This window comes from Bombina bombina, chromosome 12 (assembly GCF_027579735.1).
Source record: "Bombina bombina isolate aBomBom1 chromosome 12, aBomBom1.pri, whole genome shotgun sequence".
Lineage (NCBI taxonomy): Eukaryota > Metazoa > Chordata > Amphibia > Anura > Bombinatoridae > Bombina > Bombina bombina.
Genome location: NC_069510.1, coordinates 92,589,548 through 92,606,629, shown reverse-complemented (window position 1 = coordinate 92,606,629; position 17,082 = coordinate 92,589,548). Strand labels below are relative to the sequence as shown.

Below are 17,082 nucleotides of genomic sequence, written 5' to 3'. Positions count from 1 at the left end.
GTCAGACTTACGGCACGTTAGCATCTGACGGCGACTTATATGGGATAGCTCGAGTTGAGAGCTGAAACTGCGGGCGACGCTGGTTCCCTCGCTTGCGCCGCAAACTGCGATCTATATCGGATCGCGCCCCAGGTTCTTATTTCCCAAAAGTAATGGATGCAGCTGTGGACTGTTTCCATTTATGAAGAAAATGGCTCCATCCACTTTAGGAATAGAACTCCACAATTCCAAATGTGAATCAGTAAAAGTAGAAGGGGAAAAGGGAGTTTCAATTCTTTCCCATTCATTCGCAATAATATTCGCCATTCTAACTAGGACCGGAAAGGTCTGTGGAACCTTCTTGTTCTCGTAGACCATATCTAGTTTAGGGATCCTAGGTTCCTCAGAAACTTTAGCTTCTGGAACCTCTAGTGTAGATAAAACCTCCTTTAAAAGAAAACAGATGTTCAATCTTAAATCTAAAGCTAGATTCTTCTGCGGCTGGAGGTTTAACTTCAGAGACTTCAGAAAGTTCACCCTCTGATGCAGTGGAGGTTAACTCATTCTCAGACAAATGAGACAGACTAGTTAGATCTGAGTGAAAAGAAGTATCTTTCAAATCAGCAGCACTGTGCTTAACCTTTCTCTTGCGCTTTCCAGAGATAGGAAGTGTGTTAAGGGCAGCAGATACAGCAGATTGTAGCTGTGAAGTAAAATCAGCGGGGGAAAAAAACCCCCCTCCAGCCGGAGAAGGTATGCCGCGGGGAACTGCATCTCCTGGACATTAGAGTCTCAGAAGGGATAAGTTTATCAGAGGTGTTAGCAGATTTAGACCCCTTCCTAGACTTCATAACAACCCCCAGGCAGATGGAACAAAATTGTGCAGGCGGACAAAAACATAATTTATGTAAGAACTTACCTGATAAATTCATTTCTTTCATATTAGCAAGAGTCCATGAGCTAGTGACGTATGGGATATACATTCCTACCAGGAGGGGCAAAGTTTCCCAAACCTCAAAATGCCTATAAATACACCCCTCACCACACCCACAATTCAGTTTAACGAATAGCCAAGAAGTGGGGTGATAAAAAAGTGCGAAAGCATATAAAATAAGGAATTGGAATAATTGTGCTTTATACAAAATCATAACCACCACAAAAAAAGGGCGGGCCTCATGGACTCTTGCTAATATGAAAGAAATTAATTTATCAGGTAAGTTCTTACATAAATTATGTTTTCTTTCATGTAATTAGCAAGAGTCCATGAGCTAGTGACGTATGGGATAATGACTACCCAAGAAGTGGATCTTTCCACACAAGAGTCACTAGAGAGGGAGGGATAAAATAAAGACAGCCAATTCCTGCTGAAAATAATCCACACCCAAAATAAAGTTTAACAAAAAACATAAGCAGAAGATTCAAACTGAAACCGCTGCCTGAAGTACTTTTCTACCAAAAACTGCTTCAGAAGAAGAAAATACATCAAAATGGTAGAATTTAGTAAAAGTATGCAAAGAGGACCAAGTCGCTGCTTTGCAGATCTGGTCAACCGAAGCTTCATTGTTAAACGCCCAGGAAGTAGAAACTGACCTAGTAGAATGAGCTGTAATTCTCTGAGGCGGAGTTTTACCCGACTCAACATAGGCAAGATGAATTAAAGATTTCAACCAAGATGCCAAAGAAATGGCAGAAACTTTCTGGCCTTTTCTAGAACCGGAAAAGATAACAAATAGACTAGAAGTCTTACGAAAAGATTTCGTAGCTTCAACATAATATTTCAAAGCTCTAACAACATCCAAAGAATGCAACGATTTCTCCTTAGAATTCTTAGGATTAGGACATAATGAAGGAACCACAATTTCTCTACTAATGTTGTTGGAATTTACAACTTTAGGTAAAAATTCAAAAGAAGTTCGCAACACCGCCTTATCCTGATGAAAAATCAGAAAGGGAGACTCACAAGAAAGAGCAGATAATTCAGAAACTCTTCTGGCAGAAGAGATGGCCAAAAGGAACAAAACTTTCCAAGAAAGTAATTTAATGTCCAATGAATGCATAGGTTCAAACGGAGGAGCTTGAAGAGCTCCCAGAACCAAATTCAAACTCCAAGGAGGAGAAATTGACTTAATGACAGGTTTTATACGAACCAAAGCTTGTACAAAACAATGAATATCAGGAAGAATAGCAATCTTTCTGTGAAAAAGAACAGAAAGAGCAGAGATTTGTCCTTTCAAAGAACTTGCGGACAAACCCTTATCTAAACCATCCTGAAGGAACTGTAAAATTCTCGGTATTCTAAAAGAATGCCAGGAAAAATGATGAGAAAGACACCAAGAAATATAAGTCTTCCAGACTCTATAATATATCTCTCGAGATACAGATTTACGAGCCTGTAACATAGTATTAATCACAGAGTCAGAGAAACCTCTTTGACCAAGAATCAAGCGTTCAATCTCCATACCTTTAAATTTAAGGATTTCAGATCCTGATGGAAAAAAGGACCTTGTGACAGAAGGTCTGGTCTTAACGGAAGAGTCCACGGTTGGCAAGAGGCCATCCGGACAAGATCCGCATACCAAAACCTGTGAGGCCATGCCGGAGCTACCAGCAGAACAAACGAGCATTCCTTCAGAATCTTGGAGATTACTCTTGGAAGAAGAACTAGAGGCGGAAAGATATAGGCAGGATGATACTTCCAAGGAAGTGATAATGCATCCACTGCCTCCGCCTGAGGATCCCGGGATCTGGACAGATACCTGGGAAGTTTCTTGTTTAGATGGGACGCCATCAGATCTATTTCTGGAAGTTCCCACATTTGAACAATCTGAAGAAATACCTCTGGGTGAAGAGACCATTCGCCCGAATGCAACGTTTGGCGACTGAGATAATCCGCTTCCCAATTGTCTACACCTGGGATATGAACCGCAGAGATTAGACAGGAGCTGGATTCCGCCCAAACCAAAATTCGAGATACTTCTTTCATAGCCAGAGGACTGTGAGTCCCTCCTTGATGATTGATGTATGCCACAGTTGTGACATTGTCTGTCTGAAAACAAATGAACGATTCTCTCTTCAGAAGAGGCCAAAACTGAAGAGCTCTGAAAATTGCACGGAGTTCCAAAATATTGATCGGTAATCTCACCTCCTGAGATTCCCAAACTCCTTGTGCCGTCAGAGATCCCCACACAGCTCCCCAACCTGTGAGACTTGCATCTGTTGAAATTACAGTCCAGGTCGGAAGCACAAAAGAAGCCCCCTGAATTAAACGATGGTGATCTGTCCACCATGTTAGAGAGTGTCGAACAATCGGTTTTAAAGATATTAATTGAGATATCTTCGTGTAATCCTTGCACCATTGCTTCAGCATACAGAGCTGAAGAGGTCGCATGTGAAAACGAGCAAAGGGGATCGCGTCCGATGCAGCAGTCATAAGACCTAGAATTTCCATGCATAAGGCTACCGAAGGGAATGATTGTGACTGAAGGTTTCGACAAGCTGTAATCAACTTTAGACGTCTCTTGTCTGTTAAAGACAGAGTCATGGACACTGAATCCATCTGGAAACCCAGAAAGGTTACCCTTGTCTGAGGAATCAAAGAACTTTTTGGTAAATTGATCCTCCAACCATGATCTTGAAGAAACAACACAAGTCGATTTGTATGAGATTCTGCTAAATGTAAAGACTGAGTAAGTACCAAGATATCGTCCAAATAAGGAAATACCACAATACCCTGTTCTCTGATTACAGACAGCAGGGCACCGAGAACCTTTGTAAAAATTCTTGGAGCTGTAGCTAGGCCAAACGGCAGAGCCACAAACTGGTAATGCTTGTCCAGAAACGAGAATCTCAGAAACTGATAATGATCTGGATGAATCGGAATATGCAGATATGCATCCTGTAAATCTATTGTGGACATATAATTCCCTTGCTGAACAAAAGGTAAGATAGTCCTTACAGTTACCATCTTGAACGTTGGTATCCTTACATAACGATTCAATATTTTTAGATCCAGAACTGGTCTGAAAGAATTCTCCTTCTTTGGTACAATGAAGAGATTTGAATAAAACCCCATCCCCTGTTCCGGAACTGGAACTGGCATAATTACTCCAGTCAACTCTAGATCTGAAACACATTTCAGAAATGCTTGAGCTTTTACTGGATTTACTGGGACACGGGAAAGAAAAAATCTCTTTGCAGGAGGTCTCAACTTGAAACCAATTCTGTACCCTTCTGAAACAATGCTCTGAATCCAAAGATTGTGAACAGAATTGATCCAAATTTCCTTGAAAAAACGTAACCTGCCCCCTACCAGCTGAGCTGGAATGAGGGCCGCACCTTCATGTGGACTTAGAAGCAGGCTTTGCCTTTCTAGCTGGCTTGGATTTATTCCAAACTGGAGATGGTCTCCAAACTGAAACTGCTCCTGAGGATGAAGGATCAGGCTTTTGTTCTTTGTTGAAACGAAAGGAACGAAAACGATTATTAGCCCTGTTTTTACCTTTAGATTTTTTATCCTGTGGTAAAAAAGTTCCTTTCCCACCAGTAACAGTTGAAATAATGGAATCCAACTGAGAACCAAATAATTTGTTACCCTGGAAATAAATGGAAAGTAAAGTTGATTTAGAAGCCATATCAGCATTCCAAGTTTTAAGCCATAAAGCTCTTCTAGCTAAAATAGCTAGAGACATAAACCTGACATCAACTCTGATAATATAAAAAATGGCATCACAGATAAAATTATTAGCATGTTGAAGAAGAATAATAATATCATGAGAATCACGATGTGTTACTTGTTGCGCTAAAGTTTCCAACCAAAAAGTTGAAGCTGCAGCAACATCAGCCAAAGATATAGCAGGTCTAAGAAGATTACCTGAACACAGATAAGCTTTTCTTAGAAAGGACTCAATTTTCCTATCTAGAGGATCCTTAAACGAAGTACCATCTGACGTAGGAATAGTAGTACGTTTAGCAAGGGTAGAAATAGCCCCATCAACTTTAGGGATCTTGTCCCAAAATTCTAATCTGTCAGACGGCACAGGATATAATTGCTTAAAACGTTTAGAAGGAGTAAATGAATTACCCAAATTATCCCATTCTTTGGAAATTACTGCAGAAATAGCATCAGGGACAAGAAAAACTTCTGGAATAACTACAGGAGATTTAAAAACCTTATTTAAACGTTTAGATTTAGTATCAAGAGGACCAGAATCCTCTATTTCTAAAGCAATTAGGACTTCTTTAAGTAAAGAACGAATAAATTCCATTTTAAATAAATATGAAGATTTATCAGCATCAACCTCTGAGACAGAATCCTCTGAACCAGAGGAATCATCAGAATCAGAATGATGATGTTCAGTTAAAAATTCATCTGTAGGGAGAGAAGTTTTAAAAGATTTTTTACGTTTACTAGAAGGAGAAATAACAGACATAGCCTTCTTTATGGATTCAGAAACAAAATCTCTTATATTATCAGGAACATTCTGCACCTTAGATGTTGAAGGAACTGCAACAGGCAATGGTACTTTACTAAAGGAAATATTATCTGCTTTAACAAGTTTGTCATGACAATCAATACAAACAACAGCTGGAGAAATAGCTACCAAAAGTTTACAGCAGATACACTTAGCTTTGGTAGATTCAGCACTTGACAGCGATTTTCCTGTAGTATCTTCTGACTCAGATGCAACGTGAGACATCTTGCAATATGTAAGAGAAAAAACAACATATATATAAAGCAAAATTGATCAAATTCCTTAAATGACAGTTTCAGGAATGGGAAAAAATGCCAAAGAACAAGCTTCTAGCAACCAGAAGCAATAAAAAATGAGACTTAAATAATGTGGAGACAAAAGTGACGCCCATATTTTTTCGCGCCAAATAAGACGCCCACATTATTTGGCGCCTAAATGCTTTTTGGCGCCAAAAATGACGCCACATCCGGAACGCTGACATTTTTGGCGCAAAATAACGTCAAAAAATGACGCAACTTCCGGCGACACGTATGACGCCGGAAACGGAAATAGAATTTTTGCGCCAAAAAAGTCAGCGCCAAGAATGACGCAATAAAATGAAGCATTTTCAGCCCCCGCGAGCCTAACAGCCCACAGGGAAAAAGTCAAATTTTAAGGTAAGAAAAATGTTAAAATGCATTATCCCAAATATGAAACTGACTGTCTGAAAATAAGGAAAGTTGAACATTCTGAGTCAAGGCAAATAAATGTTTGAATACATATATTTAGAACTTTATAAACAAAGTGCCCAACCATAGCTAGGAGTGTCACAGAAAATAAGACTTACTTACCCCAGGACACTCATCTACATATAGTAGATAGCCAAACCAGTACTGAAACGAGAATCAGCAGAGGTAATGGTATATATAAGAGTATATCGTCGATCTGAAAAGGGAGGTAAGAGATGAATCTCTACGACCGATAACAGAGAACCTATGAAATAGACCCCTTAGAAGGAGATCACTGCATTCAAATAGGCAATACTCTCCTCACATCCCTCTGACATTCACTGCACGCTGAGAGGAAAACCGGGCTCCAACTTGCTGCGGAGCGCATATCAACGTAGAATCTAGCACAAACTTACTTCACCACCTCCATCGGAGGCAAAGTTTGTAAAAACTGAATTGTGGGTGTGGTGAGGGGTGTATTTATAGGCATTTTGAGGTTTGGGAAACTTTGCCCCTCCTGGTAGGAATGTATATCCCATACGTCACTAGCTCATGGACTCTTGCTAATTACATGAAAGAAACATGGCTTCCTCACAATATAGACAAAGATTTGAAATGGAGATTGCAATTTACCCTTCAGAGGGTTTTGTGTCTGCTGTGTCCTCCAGAGTAAGGTATTGAGTCCTACCAAAAATAAAATAAAAAATGGAGAGGCACCTCTACCCACCTAAGGCTGGGGTACTCACCACCTTCCAGATACCCAGACCAGAATGATATACTCTCTGTGGTAAACTTTTGCGCTCTCCTCAATTCTGCTACGAAGAAGCTCTGACTCACAAAAACCGGAAGGATCGCACCCGGTCACATGGTGCGCGAGAGAGACAAGCCCCCCACAGGATGAAAAAGACACGCAAAAGTAATTAAAACTACGCAACCAAAAAAAAAAAATCTAACAGTGGTCCTCTGCCTGAGGTAATCCCCTTCTGAGCCAACAAGACCCCATCATGTGATCCGTGTAAGAAATTTAAGCGGTACACAAGTTCCCCAACTGCTCCCATATCACCTCCCTCTCAAGAAATATTTCCCCCCAGATCCTCTATAGGGCTTAAAACGTCACACTGTGACTCGAAGTGTCCCAGACATAATCATAGGGGAGATATAACCCTATTAGGCACATTCCCCTAAGAAAAATAAAGGACTCACCCTCCAGGATCCAAGGTGTGGAGCAGATACAGCATCTCATGGTTTGACAGTATTACAGCGCATCCTGACAGGTACCTGAGTGAAAGAGAATAAGCAGTGTAACTCATTAACACTGGTTATTCAGGGGCTGTTAGAGTGATTGTCTAGATCTATAACACAGAACGTTCCCTGCGCAGCAAGAAACTATCATCACTACTCTCACTGAGAGATTTACACGATTACTTAAACGGCACCCCAGTCCTCTCTTGAAGGGAAACTACCCATTAAAGGACTATCCATATCTTCTGTACACTTTCTCTGCCATCCTCCTCTAGCGACGAAAGGCAAAGAATGACTGGGGGGATAGGGGAAGTGGGAGGAATATTTATAGCCTTTGGCTGGGGTGTCTTCTCCTCCTCCTGGTGGCCAGGTGTTGGACTCTCCCTGCCTTTGAAAATAAATATTTATTGGTAACCTCGCCTCTTGAGAAAACCATCACCTTGCACCCTCCTGAACTCCCAGACTGCACCCCAAACTAAGAGACTGACTTCTGAAGAAATTATTGACTAAGAGGGGTAAAAAAAAGAATGTCCACAGAAGACTGGAGTGGAGATGAAGCCACAAGTCCCAAAAGATTCCCTGAAAAAAAAAATGCATGTATTTTTTACTTACCTGATGTGCAACAACTCTTCTGTAGTTACCTAGCTGCAGAAATTGCTTCCAGTAGGGAGACCATCCAGATCTGTGCAAGCAACAACAGGGGATATAACAAAGGAGTACGACGACAAGCCAACAGGAGGTGGCTAAGGAACAAGTCCCGCAACACCTGTGGCACAACAACAAGAGGAGGCAAAGGGACAAGTTTATGTGATACCTGTGGTAGGCTAGTGTAAAACTCCAGCAGGAGAATTACATTCACTACCTAAGTACTTTAAATCTCTACACCGCTCTTTTTTTAAATCCATGGTTCCCGAGAAGGAGAATGGGTGTCTCATAGGTCTGAGAACGCCTGTTCACGAAGAATAAGGAGCACCTCAATTTATCACCTTCCTCCTGTGGAGGCAAAGATAAGAATGTGATACCAAAGAGGTGTAAGGGATAAAAAGCTTGTGGAATATTGGGTATCTTTGCCTCCTCCTAGTGGCCAGGAGTTGAATACCAGTAGTAATGGCTAATGGGCACACACCTTATGAAACAACAGAGAACAGAAGGGGCATAGTACTGAAGTAGTAAAATGCTCTAATTCATTAAATTATTTATTATTACAAGAATGCTTATTGCTAGGTCTTTAACCTCTGCAGATGAGTTAAAATACAACTTGTACTCAGAAGCTGAAATGCAGTATCAGGAGTGTGCCTAATGCACAAGTTTAAAATACCATTAAATACAGCAGAATTAACTAAGTAACACATGCATAATAAAAAAACAATGCAAAAGCACTGAATTTGAATTTCAAATTAGTAACCTGAATCATAAAAGTTGAATTCTTACGTTAGTGTTCTTTTAAATACAGTAGAACTGCATAATGAAAATACAATGCAATAGCACTTAATTAAATGATTTATAGATTTTTTTTTCTGGCAAATTTCAAAATGTAATTCAATTTTCTGATCATGTGACAGCAATAAGCCAATCACAAACTCATACATATACACTGTGAACTCTTGCATGTAGTGCACAATGTCATAATATAAGTAAACTGTAAAGTCTCTTAAAAACTGCATGCTGCATCTGCATCACGAAAGTTTAATTTTGACTTTAGTGTTTATGTGTTTAACCACTTTTAGAATTAGAGCATTTTATTATTATATTAGGGTGTTCTTTTATCAAGTGACACTTATTTAGTATATAGATTTTACATTAGCTAGTGCATACAGAAAAAACATTCCTTTTGCGAATGGAGGAATTTACCAGTAGAAAGTAAACCTGCCGTTACTTGGGTCATTTATTTTCTGGCCGTACCTACAGAGCGAGACTGAGTCAACAGCTGAGCAATATCCCTGTTAATTTTCCGGAGGTGATCCTGACATTTTTCCCACAGTCCTCTGCGCATGCTAGAAAGGCCAGTGATGAAGAGGAACGCCATGAGAGGGTTATTCAGGAAAAGAGTAAAGAGACTGCCGCGCTGAGAATGATCTGTGGGGGGAAAAAAACAAAATAAATGAAAGTAGGCTGTATGTAAGAACCACATGCTGTAAGCCAAATCACTGAAATTACAAATAAATTGCTCTTTATCAATAAAACAGATCTATTTTTAACAAATGTCTACTAACAGTTTAAGAATGAATATGCTATACAATTAAAGAAAACTCTCTCCAGAATGCTAGTTACGATCATCAGTAGTTACATACAGGCAGCTCACAGGCTGATGCTATGGTCACAGAGCTCTTGTTGCCAGAAGGTGTATGGTAGATACATTTATTTATGTTGCATCCTTAAGAGACATTACAGACGTGTAAGTTTGTTACTTTATCAGCTCATGTATAACTGTACATATAGGACCATGGTGTTGCCCAATGCTATATGCAAACTAAATCAGCTCATGTATAACTGTACATATAGGACCATGGTGTTGCCCAATGCTATATGCAAACTAAATCAGCTCATGTATAACTGTACATATAGGACCATGGTGTTGCCCAATGCTATATGCAAACTAAATTAGCTCATGTATAACTGTACATATAGGACCATGGTGTTGCCCAATGCTATATGGGACCTAAACCAGCTCATGTATAACTGTACAAATAGGACCATGGTGTTGCCCAATGCTATATGGAAACTAAATCAGCTCATGTATAACTGTACATATAGGACCATGATGTTGCCCAATGCTATATGCAAACTAAATCAGCTCATGTATAACTGTACATATAGGACCATGGTGTTGCCCAATGCTATATGCAAACTAAACCAGCTCATGTATAACTGTACAAATAGGACCATGGTGTTGCCCAATGCTATATGGAAACTAAATTAGCTCATGTATAACTGTACATATAGGACCATGGTGTTGCCCAATGCTATATGGAAACTAAATTAGCTCATGTATAACTGTACATATAGGACCATGGTGTTGCCCAATGCTATATGGGAACTAAATCAGCTCATGTATAACTGTACATATAGGACCATGGTGTTGCCCAATGCTATATGGAAACTAAATCAGCTCATGTATAACTGTACATATAGGACCATGGTGTTGCCCAATGCTATATGGAAACTAAATTAGCTCATGTATAACTGTACATATAGGACCATGGTGTTGCCCAATGCTATATGCAAACTAAATTAGCTCATGTATAACTGTACATATAGGACCATGGTGTTGCCCAATGCTATATGCACACTAAATTAGCTCATGTATAACTGTACATATAGGACCATGGTGTTGCCCAATGCTATATGCAAACTAAATCAGCTCATGTATAACTGTACATATAGGACCATGATGTTGCCCAATGCTATATGGAAACTAAATCAGCTCATGTATAACTGTACATATAGGACCATGGTGTTGCCCAATGCTATATGCAAACTAAATCAGCTCATGTATAACTGTACATATAGGACCATGGTGTTGCCCAATGCTATATGGGACCGAAACCAGCTCATGTATAACTGTACATATAGGACCATGGTGTTGCCCAATGCTATATGCAAACTAAATCAGCTCATGTATAACTGTACATATAGGACCATGGTGTTGCCCAATGCTATATGGGAACTAAACCAGCTCATGTATAACTGTACAAATAGGACCATGGTGTTGCCCAATGCTTTATGGAAACTAAATCAGCTCATGTATAACTGTACATATAGGACCAATGTGTTGCCCAATGCTATATGGAAACTAAATCAGCTCATGTATAACTGTACATATAGAACCATGGTGTTGCCCAATGCTATATGCAAACTAAATTAGCTCATGTATAACTGTACATATAGGACCATGGTGTTGCCCAATGCTATATGCAAACTAAATCAGCTCATGTATAACTGTACAAATAGGACCATGGTGTTGCCCAATGCTATATGCAAACTAAATTAGCTCATGTATAACTGTACATATAGGACCATGGTGTTGCCCAATGCTATATGCAAACTAAATTAGCTCATGTATAACTGTACATATAGGACCATGGTGTTGCCCAATGCTATATGGAAACTAAATCAGCTCATGTATAACTGTACATATAGGACCATGGTGTTGCCCAATGCTATATGGAAACTAAATCAGCTCATGTATAACTGTACATATAGGACCATGGTGTTGCCCAATGCTATATGGAAACTAAATTAGCTCATGTATAACTGTACATATAGGACCATGGTGTTGCCCAATGCTATATGCAAACTAAATCAGCTCATGTATAACTGTACAAATAGGACCATGGTGTTGCCCAATGCTATATGCAAACTAAATTAGCTCATGTATAACTGTACATATAGGACCATGGTGTTGCCCAATGCTATATGCAAACTAAATTAGCTCATGTATAACTGTACATATAGGACCATGGTGTTGCCCAATGCTATATGGAAACTAAATCAGCTCATGTATAACTGTACATATAGGACCATGGTGTTGCCCAATGCTATATGGAAACTAAATCAGCTCATGTATAACTGTACATATAGGACCATGGTGTTGCCCAATGCTTTATGGAAACTAAATTAGCTCATGTATAACTGTACATATAGGACCATGGTGTTGCCCAATGCTATATGCAAACTAAATTAGCTCATGTATAACTGTACATATAGGACCATGGTGTTGCCCAATGCTATATGCAAACTAAATTAGCTCATGTATAACTGTACATATAGGACCATGGTGTTGCCCAATGCTATATGCAAACTAAATCAGCTCATGTATAACTGTACATATAGGACCATGATGTTGCCCAATGCTATATGGAAACTAAATCAGCTCATGTATAACTGTACATATAGGACCATGGTGTTGCCCAATGCTATATGCAAACTAAATCAGCTCATGTATAACTGTACATATAGGACCATGGTGTTGCCCAATGCTATATGGGACCTAAACCAGCTCATGTATAACTGTACATATAGGACCATGGTGTTGCCCAATGCTATATGCAAACTAAATCAGCTCATGTATAACTGTACATATAGGACCATGGTGTTGCCCAATGCTATATGGGAACTAAACCAGCTCATGTATAACTGTACAAATAGGACCATGGTGTTGCCCAATGCTTTATGGAAACTAAATCAGCTCATGTATAACTGTACATATAGGACCATGGTGTTGCCCAATGCTATATGGGACCTAAACCAGCTCATGTATAACTGTACATATAGGACCATGGTGTTGCCCAATGCTATATGCAAACTAAATCAGCTCATGTATAACTGTACATATAGGACCATGGTGTTGCCCAATGCTATATGGGAACTAAACCAGCTCATGTATAACTGTACAAATAGGACCATGGTGTTGCCCAATGCTTTATGGAAACTAAATCAGCTCATGTATAACTGTACATATAGGACCATGGTGTTGCCCAATGCTATATGCAAACTAAATCAGCTCATGTATAACTGTACATATAGAACCATGGTGTTGCCCAATGCTATATGCAAACTAAATTAGCTCATGTATAACTGTACATATAGGACCATGGTGTTGCCCAATGCTATATGCAAACTAAATCAGCTCATGTATAACTGTACAAATAGGACCATGGTGTTGCCCAATGCTATATGCAAACTAAATTAGCTCATGTATAACTGTACATATAGGACCATGGTGTTGCCCAATGCTATATGGAAACTAAATCAGCTCATGTATAACTGTACATATAGGACCATGGTGTTGCCCAATGCTATATGGAAACTAAATCTGCTCATGTATAACTGTACATATAGGACCATGATGTTGCCCAATGCTATATGGGAACTAAATCAGCTCATGTATAACTGTACAAATAGGACTATGTTGTTGCCCAATGCTATATGGAAACTAAACCAGCTCATGTATAACTGTACATATAGGACCATGGTGTTGCCCAATGCTATATGAAAACTAAATCAGCTCATGTATAACTGTACATATAGGACCATGATGTTGCCCAATGCTATATGGAAACTAAATCAGCTCATGTATAACTGTACATATAGGACCATGGTGTTGCCCAATGCTTTATGGAAACTAAATCAGCTCATGTATAACTGTACATATAGGACCATGGTGTTGCCCAATGCTATATGCAAACTAAATTAGCTCATGTATAACTGTACATATAGGACCATGGTGTTGCCCAATACTATATGGAAACTAAATCAGCTCATGTATAACTGTACATATAGGACCATGGTGTTGCCCAATGCTTTATGGAAACTAAATCAGCTCATGTATAACTGTACATATAGGACCATGGTGTTGCCCAATGCTATATGCAAACTAAATTAGCTCATGTATAACTGTACATATAGGACCATGGTGTTGCCCAATGCTATATGGAAACTAAATTAGCTCATGTATAACTGTACATATAGGACCATGGTGTTGCCCAATGCTATATGGAAACTAAATTAGCTCATGTATAACTGTACATATAGGACCATGGTGTTGCCCAATGCTATATGGAAACTAAATCAGCTCATGTATAACTGTACATATAGGACCATGGTGTTGCCCAATGCTATATGCAAACTAAATCGGCTCATGTATAACTGTACATATAGGACCATGGTGTTGCCCAATGCTATATGGAAACTAAATCAGCTCATGTATAACTGTACATATAGGACCATGGTGTTGCCCAATGCTATATGGAAACTAAATCAGCTCATGTATAACTGTACATATAGGACCATGGTGTTGCCCAATGCTATATGGAAACTAAATCAGCTCATGTATAACTGTACATATAGAACCATGGTGTTGCCCAATGCTATATGCAAACTAAATTAGCTCATGTATAACTGTACATATAGGACCATGGTGTTGCCCAATGCTATATGCAAACTAAATCAGCTCATGTATAACTGTACAAATAGGACCATGGTGTTGCCCAATGCTATATGCAAACTAAATTAGCTCATGTATAACTGTACATATAGGACCATGGTGTTGCCCAATGCTATATGCAAACTAAATTAGCTCATGTATAACTGTACATATAGGACCATGGTGTTGCCCAATGCTATATGGAAACTAAATCAGCTCATGTATAACTGTACATATAGGACCATGGTGTTGCCCAATGCTATATGGAAACTAAATCAGCTCATGTATAACTGTACATATAGGACCATGGTGTTGCCCAATGCTATATGGAAACTAAATTAGCTCATGTATAACTGTACATATAGGACCATGGTGTTGCCCAATGCTATATGCAAACTAAATCAGCTCATGTATAACTGTACAAATAGGACCATGGTGTTGCCCAATGCTATATGCAAACTAAATTAGCTCATGTATAACTGTACATATAGGACCATGGTGTTGCCCAATGCTATATGCAAACTAAATTAGCTCATGTATAACTGTACATATAGGACCATGGTGTTGCCCAATGCTATATGGAAACTAAATCAGCTCATGTATAACTGTACATATAGGACCATGGTGTTGCCCAATGCTATATGGAAACTAAATCAGCTCATGTATAACTGTACATATAGGACCATGGTGTTGCCCAATGCTTTATGGAAACTAAATTAGCTCATGTATAACTGTACATATAGGACCATGGTGTTGCCCAATGCTATATGGAAACTAAATTAGCTCATGTATAACTGTACATATAGGACCATGGTGTTGCCCAATGCTATATGGAAACTAAATTAGCTCATGTATAACTGTACATATAGGACCATGGTGTTGCCCAATGCTATATGGAAACTAAATCAGCTCATGTATAACTGTACATATAGGACCATGGTGTTGCCCAATGCTATATGCAAACTAAATCGGCTCATGTATAACTGTACATATAGGACCATGGTGTTGCCCAATGCTATATGGAAACTAAATCAGCTCATGTATAACTGTACATATAGGACCATGGTGTTGCCCAATGCTATATGGAAACTAAATCAGCTCATGTATAACTGTACATATAGGACCATGGTATTGCCCAATGCTATATGGAAACTAAATCAGCTCATGTATAACTGTACATATAGGACCATGGTGTTGCCCAATGCTATATGGAAACTAAATCAGCTCATGTATAACTGTACATATAGGACCATGGTGTTGCCCAATGCTATATGGAAACTAAATCAGCTCATGTATAACTGTACATATAGGACCATGGTGTTGCCCAATGCTATATGCAAACTAAATCAGCTCATGTATAACTGTACATATAGGACCATGGTGTTGCCCAATGCTATATGGGAACTAAACCAGCTCATGTATAACTGTACATATAGGACCATGGTGTTGCCCAATGCTATATGGAAACTAAATCAGCTCATGTATAACTGTACATATAGGACCATGATGTTGCCCAATGCTATATGGGAACTAAATCAGCTCATGTATAACTGTACAAATAGGACCATGGTGTTGCCCAATGCTATATGCAAACTAAATCAGCTCATGTATAACTGTACATATAGGACCATGGTGTTGCCCAATGCTATATGGGAACTAAACCAGCTCATGTATAACTGTACATATAGGACCATGGTGTTGCCCAATGCTTTATGGAAACTAAATCAGCTCATGTATAACTGTACATATAGGACCATGGTGTTGCCCAATGCTATATGCAAACTAAATCGGCTCATGTATAACTGTACATATAGGACCATGGTGTTGCCCAATGCTATATGGAAACTAAAACTTTCAAATGATTTCTTCAATACTTAAAAAAACTAATATGATGTTAAAAATTCATCTGCACAGTTATTTTCAGGCCACATTTTTCTTTGAATACATCTTTATGGCTAAAATTAATTTAATATACTTTGACAGCATCAACCGGCACTTTACAGTTGTCCTGATCCCCCACTTAAAAGATACACCCTGTGCTATGGGGCCAAACTTTCAACTAAAAGGGACACAAGGCACCTTGTAGTTATAATACTCTTCTGTAGTCTTGTAATAAATTAACATGCTTAGTGACTGAATTTTTTGAATGCCATAACACCTTGTTTTCTGCAATTGCTTTTCAATGGTTAAACTCCCACCAGCACTTGCTATATTTGGAGGATCCAATCCAGACTTGGTCCTGGAGCTAACACAGTTTGGCAGTGTCATTGTTTCAGCAAAGCTATCATTGTTTTCCAGTTTCATAACTGATCCCTCCCCGCTCAGGCCACTTATAGATAGATAGGCTTGTGAAGCCTACCATGTGCACTTCTAATTCTTGGAACTGGAAAACTAGTAATCTATGGTAATTACATGTGTCCTAGGAGACGATTGACTCCCACATTTGAAATAAGGGGTCACTTGTATCTCTAGCACAAATGGGGTGGGTGGTGGTGGGATTGGTTAATGCAGACTCCCCTCTTTCAAATGAGTCTTAGATAAGTGGTCTTGGGTCTGACATATGGACTCCAGCTTTACTAACAAGGAAATCCCTGCAGGGATTTCATAGTTCCCTATGATGTCACCATGCATGCAGATGGTGATGGGGTAGAAGATAACACGTTGTTGTCCGCCACACTCAAGCTTAGTGCATACAAAAACAATGTGTTGTCCTTCATACTCAAGCAGTTAAAAACATAGCTCTAGTTTAATTATTCAC

The 17,082-nt window shown here is 39.2% G+C and overlaps 1 protein-coding gene across 2 annotated transcripts in view; it reads right to left on the bottom strand.

The window, feature by feature from the left end:
* Nucleotides 1-17,082, bottom strand: part of SCAI (suppressor of cancer cell invasion) — a 573,395-nt gene that overhangs the window by 71,990 nt on the left and 484,323 nt on the right. For both annotated transcript variants that reach the window (XM_053695796.1, XM_053695797.1), the window contains one exon: nucleotides 9,302-9,475. In XM_053695796.1, coding sequence (XP_053551771.1) covers nucleotides 9,302-9,475 — 174 coding nt within the window. The remainder of the gene's footprint in view (nucleotides 1-9,301; nucleotides 9,476-17,082) is intronic.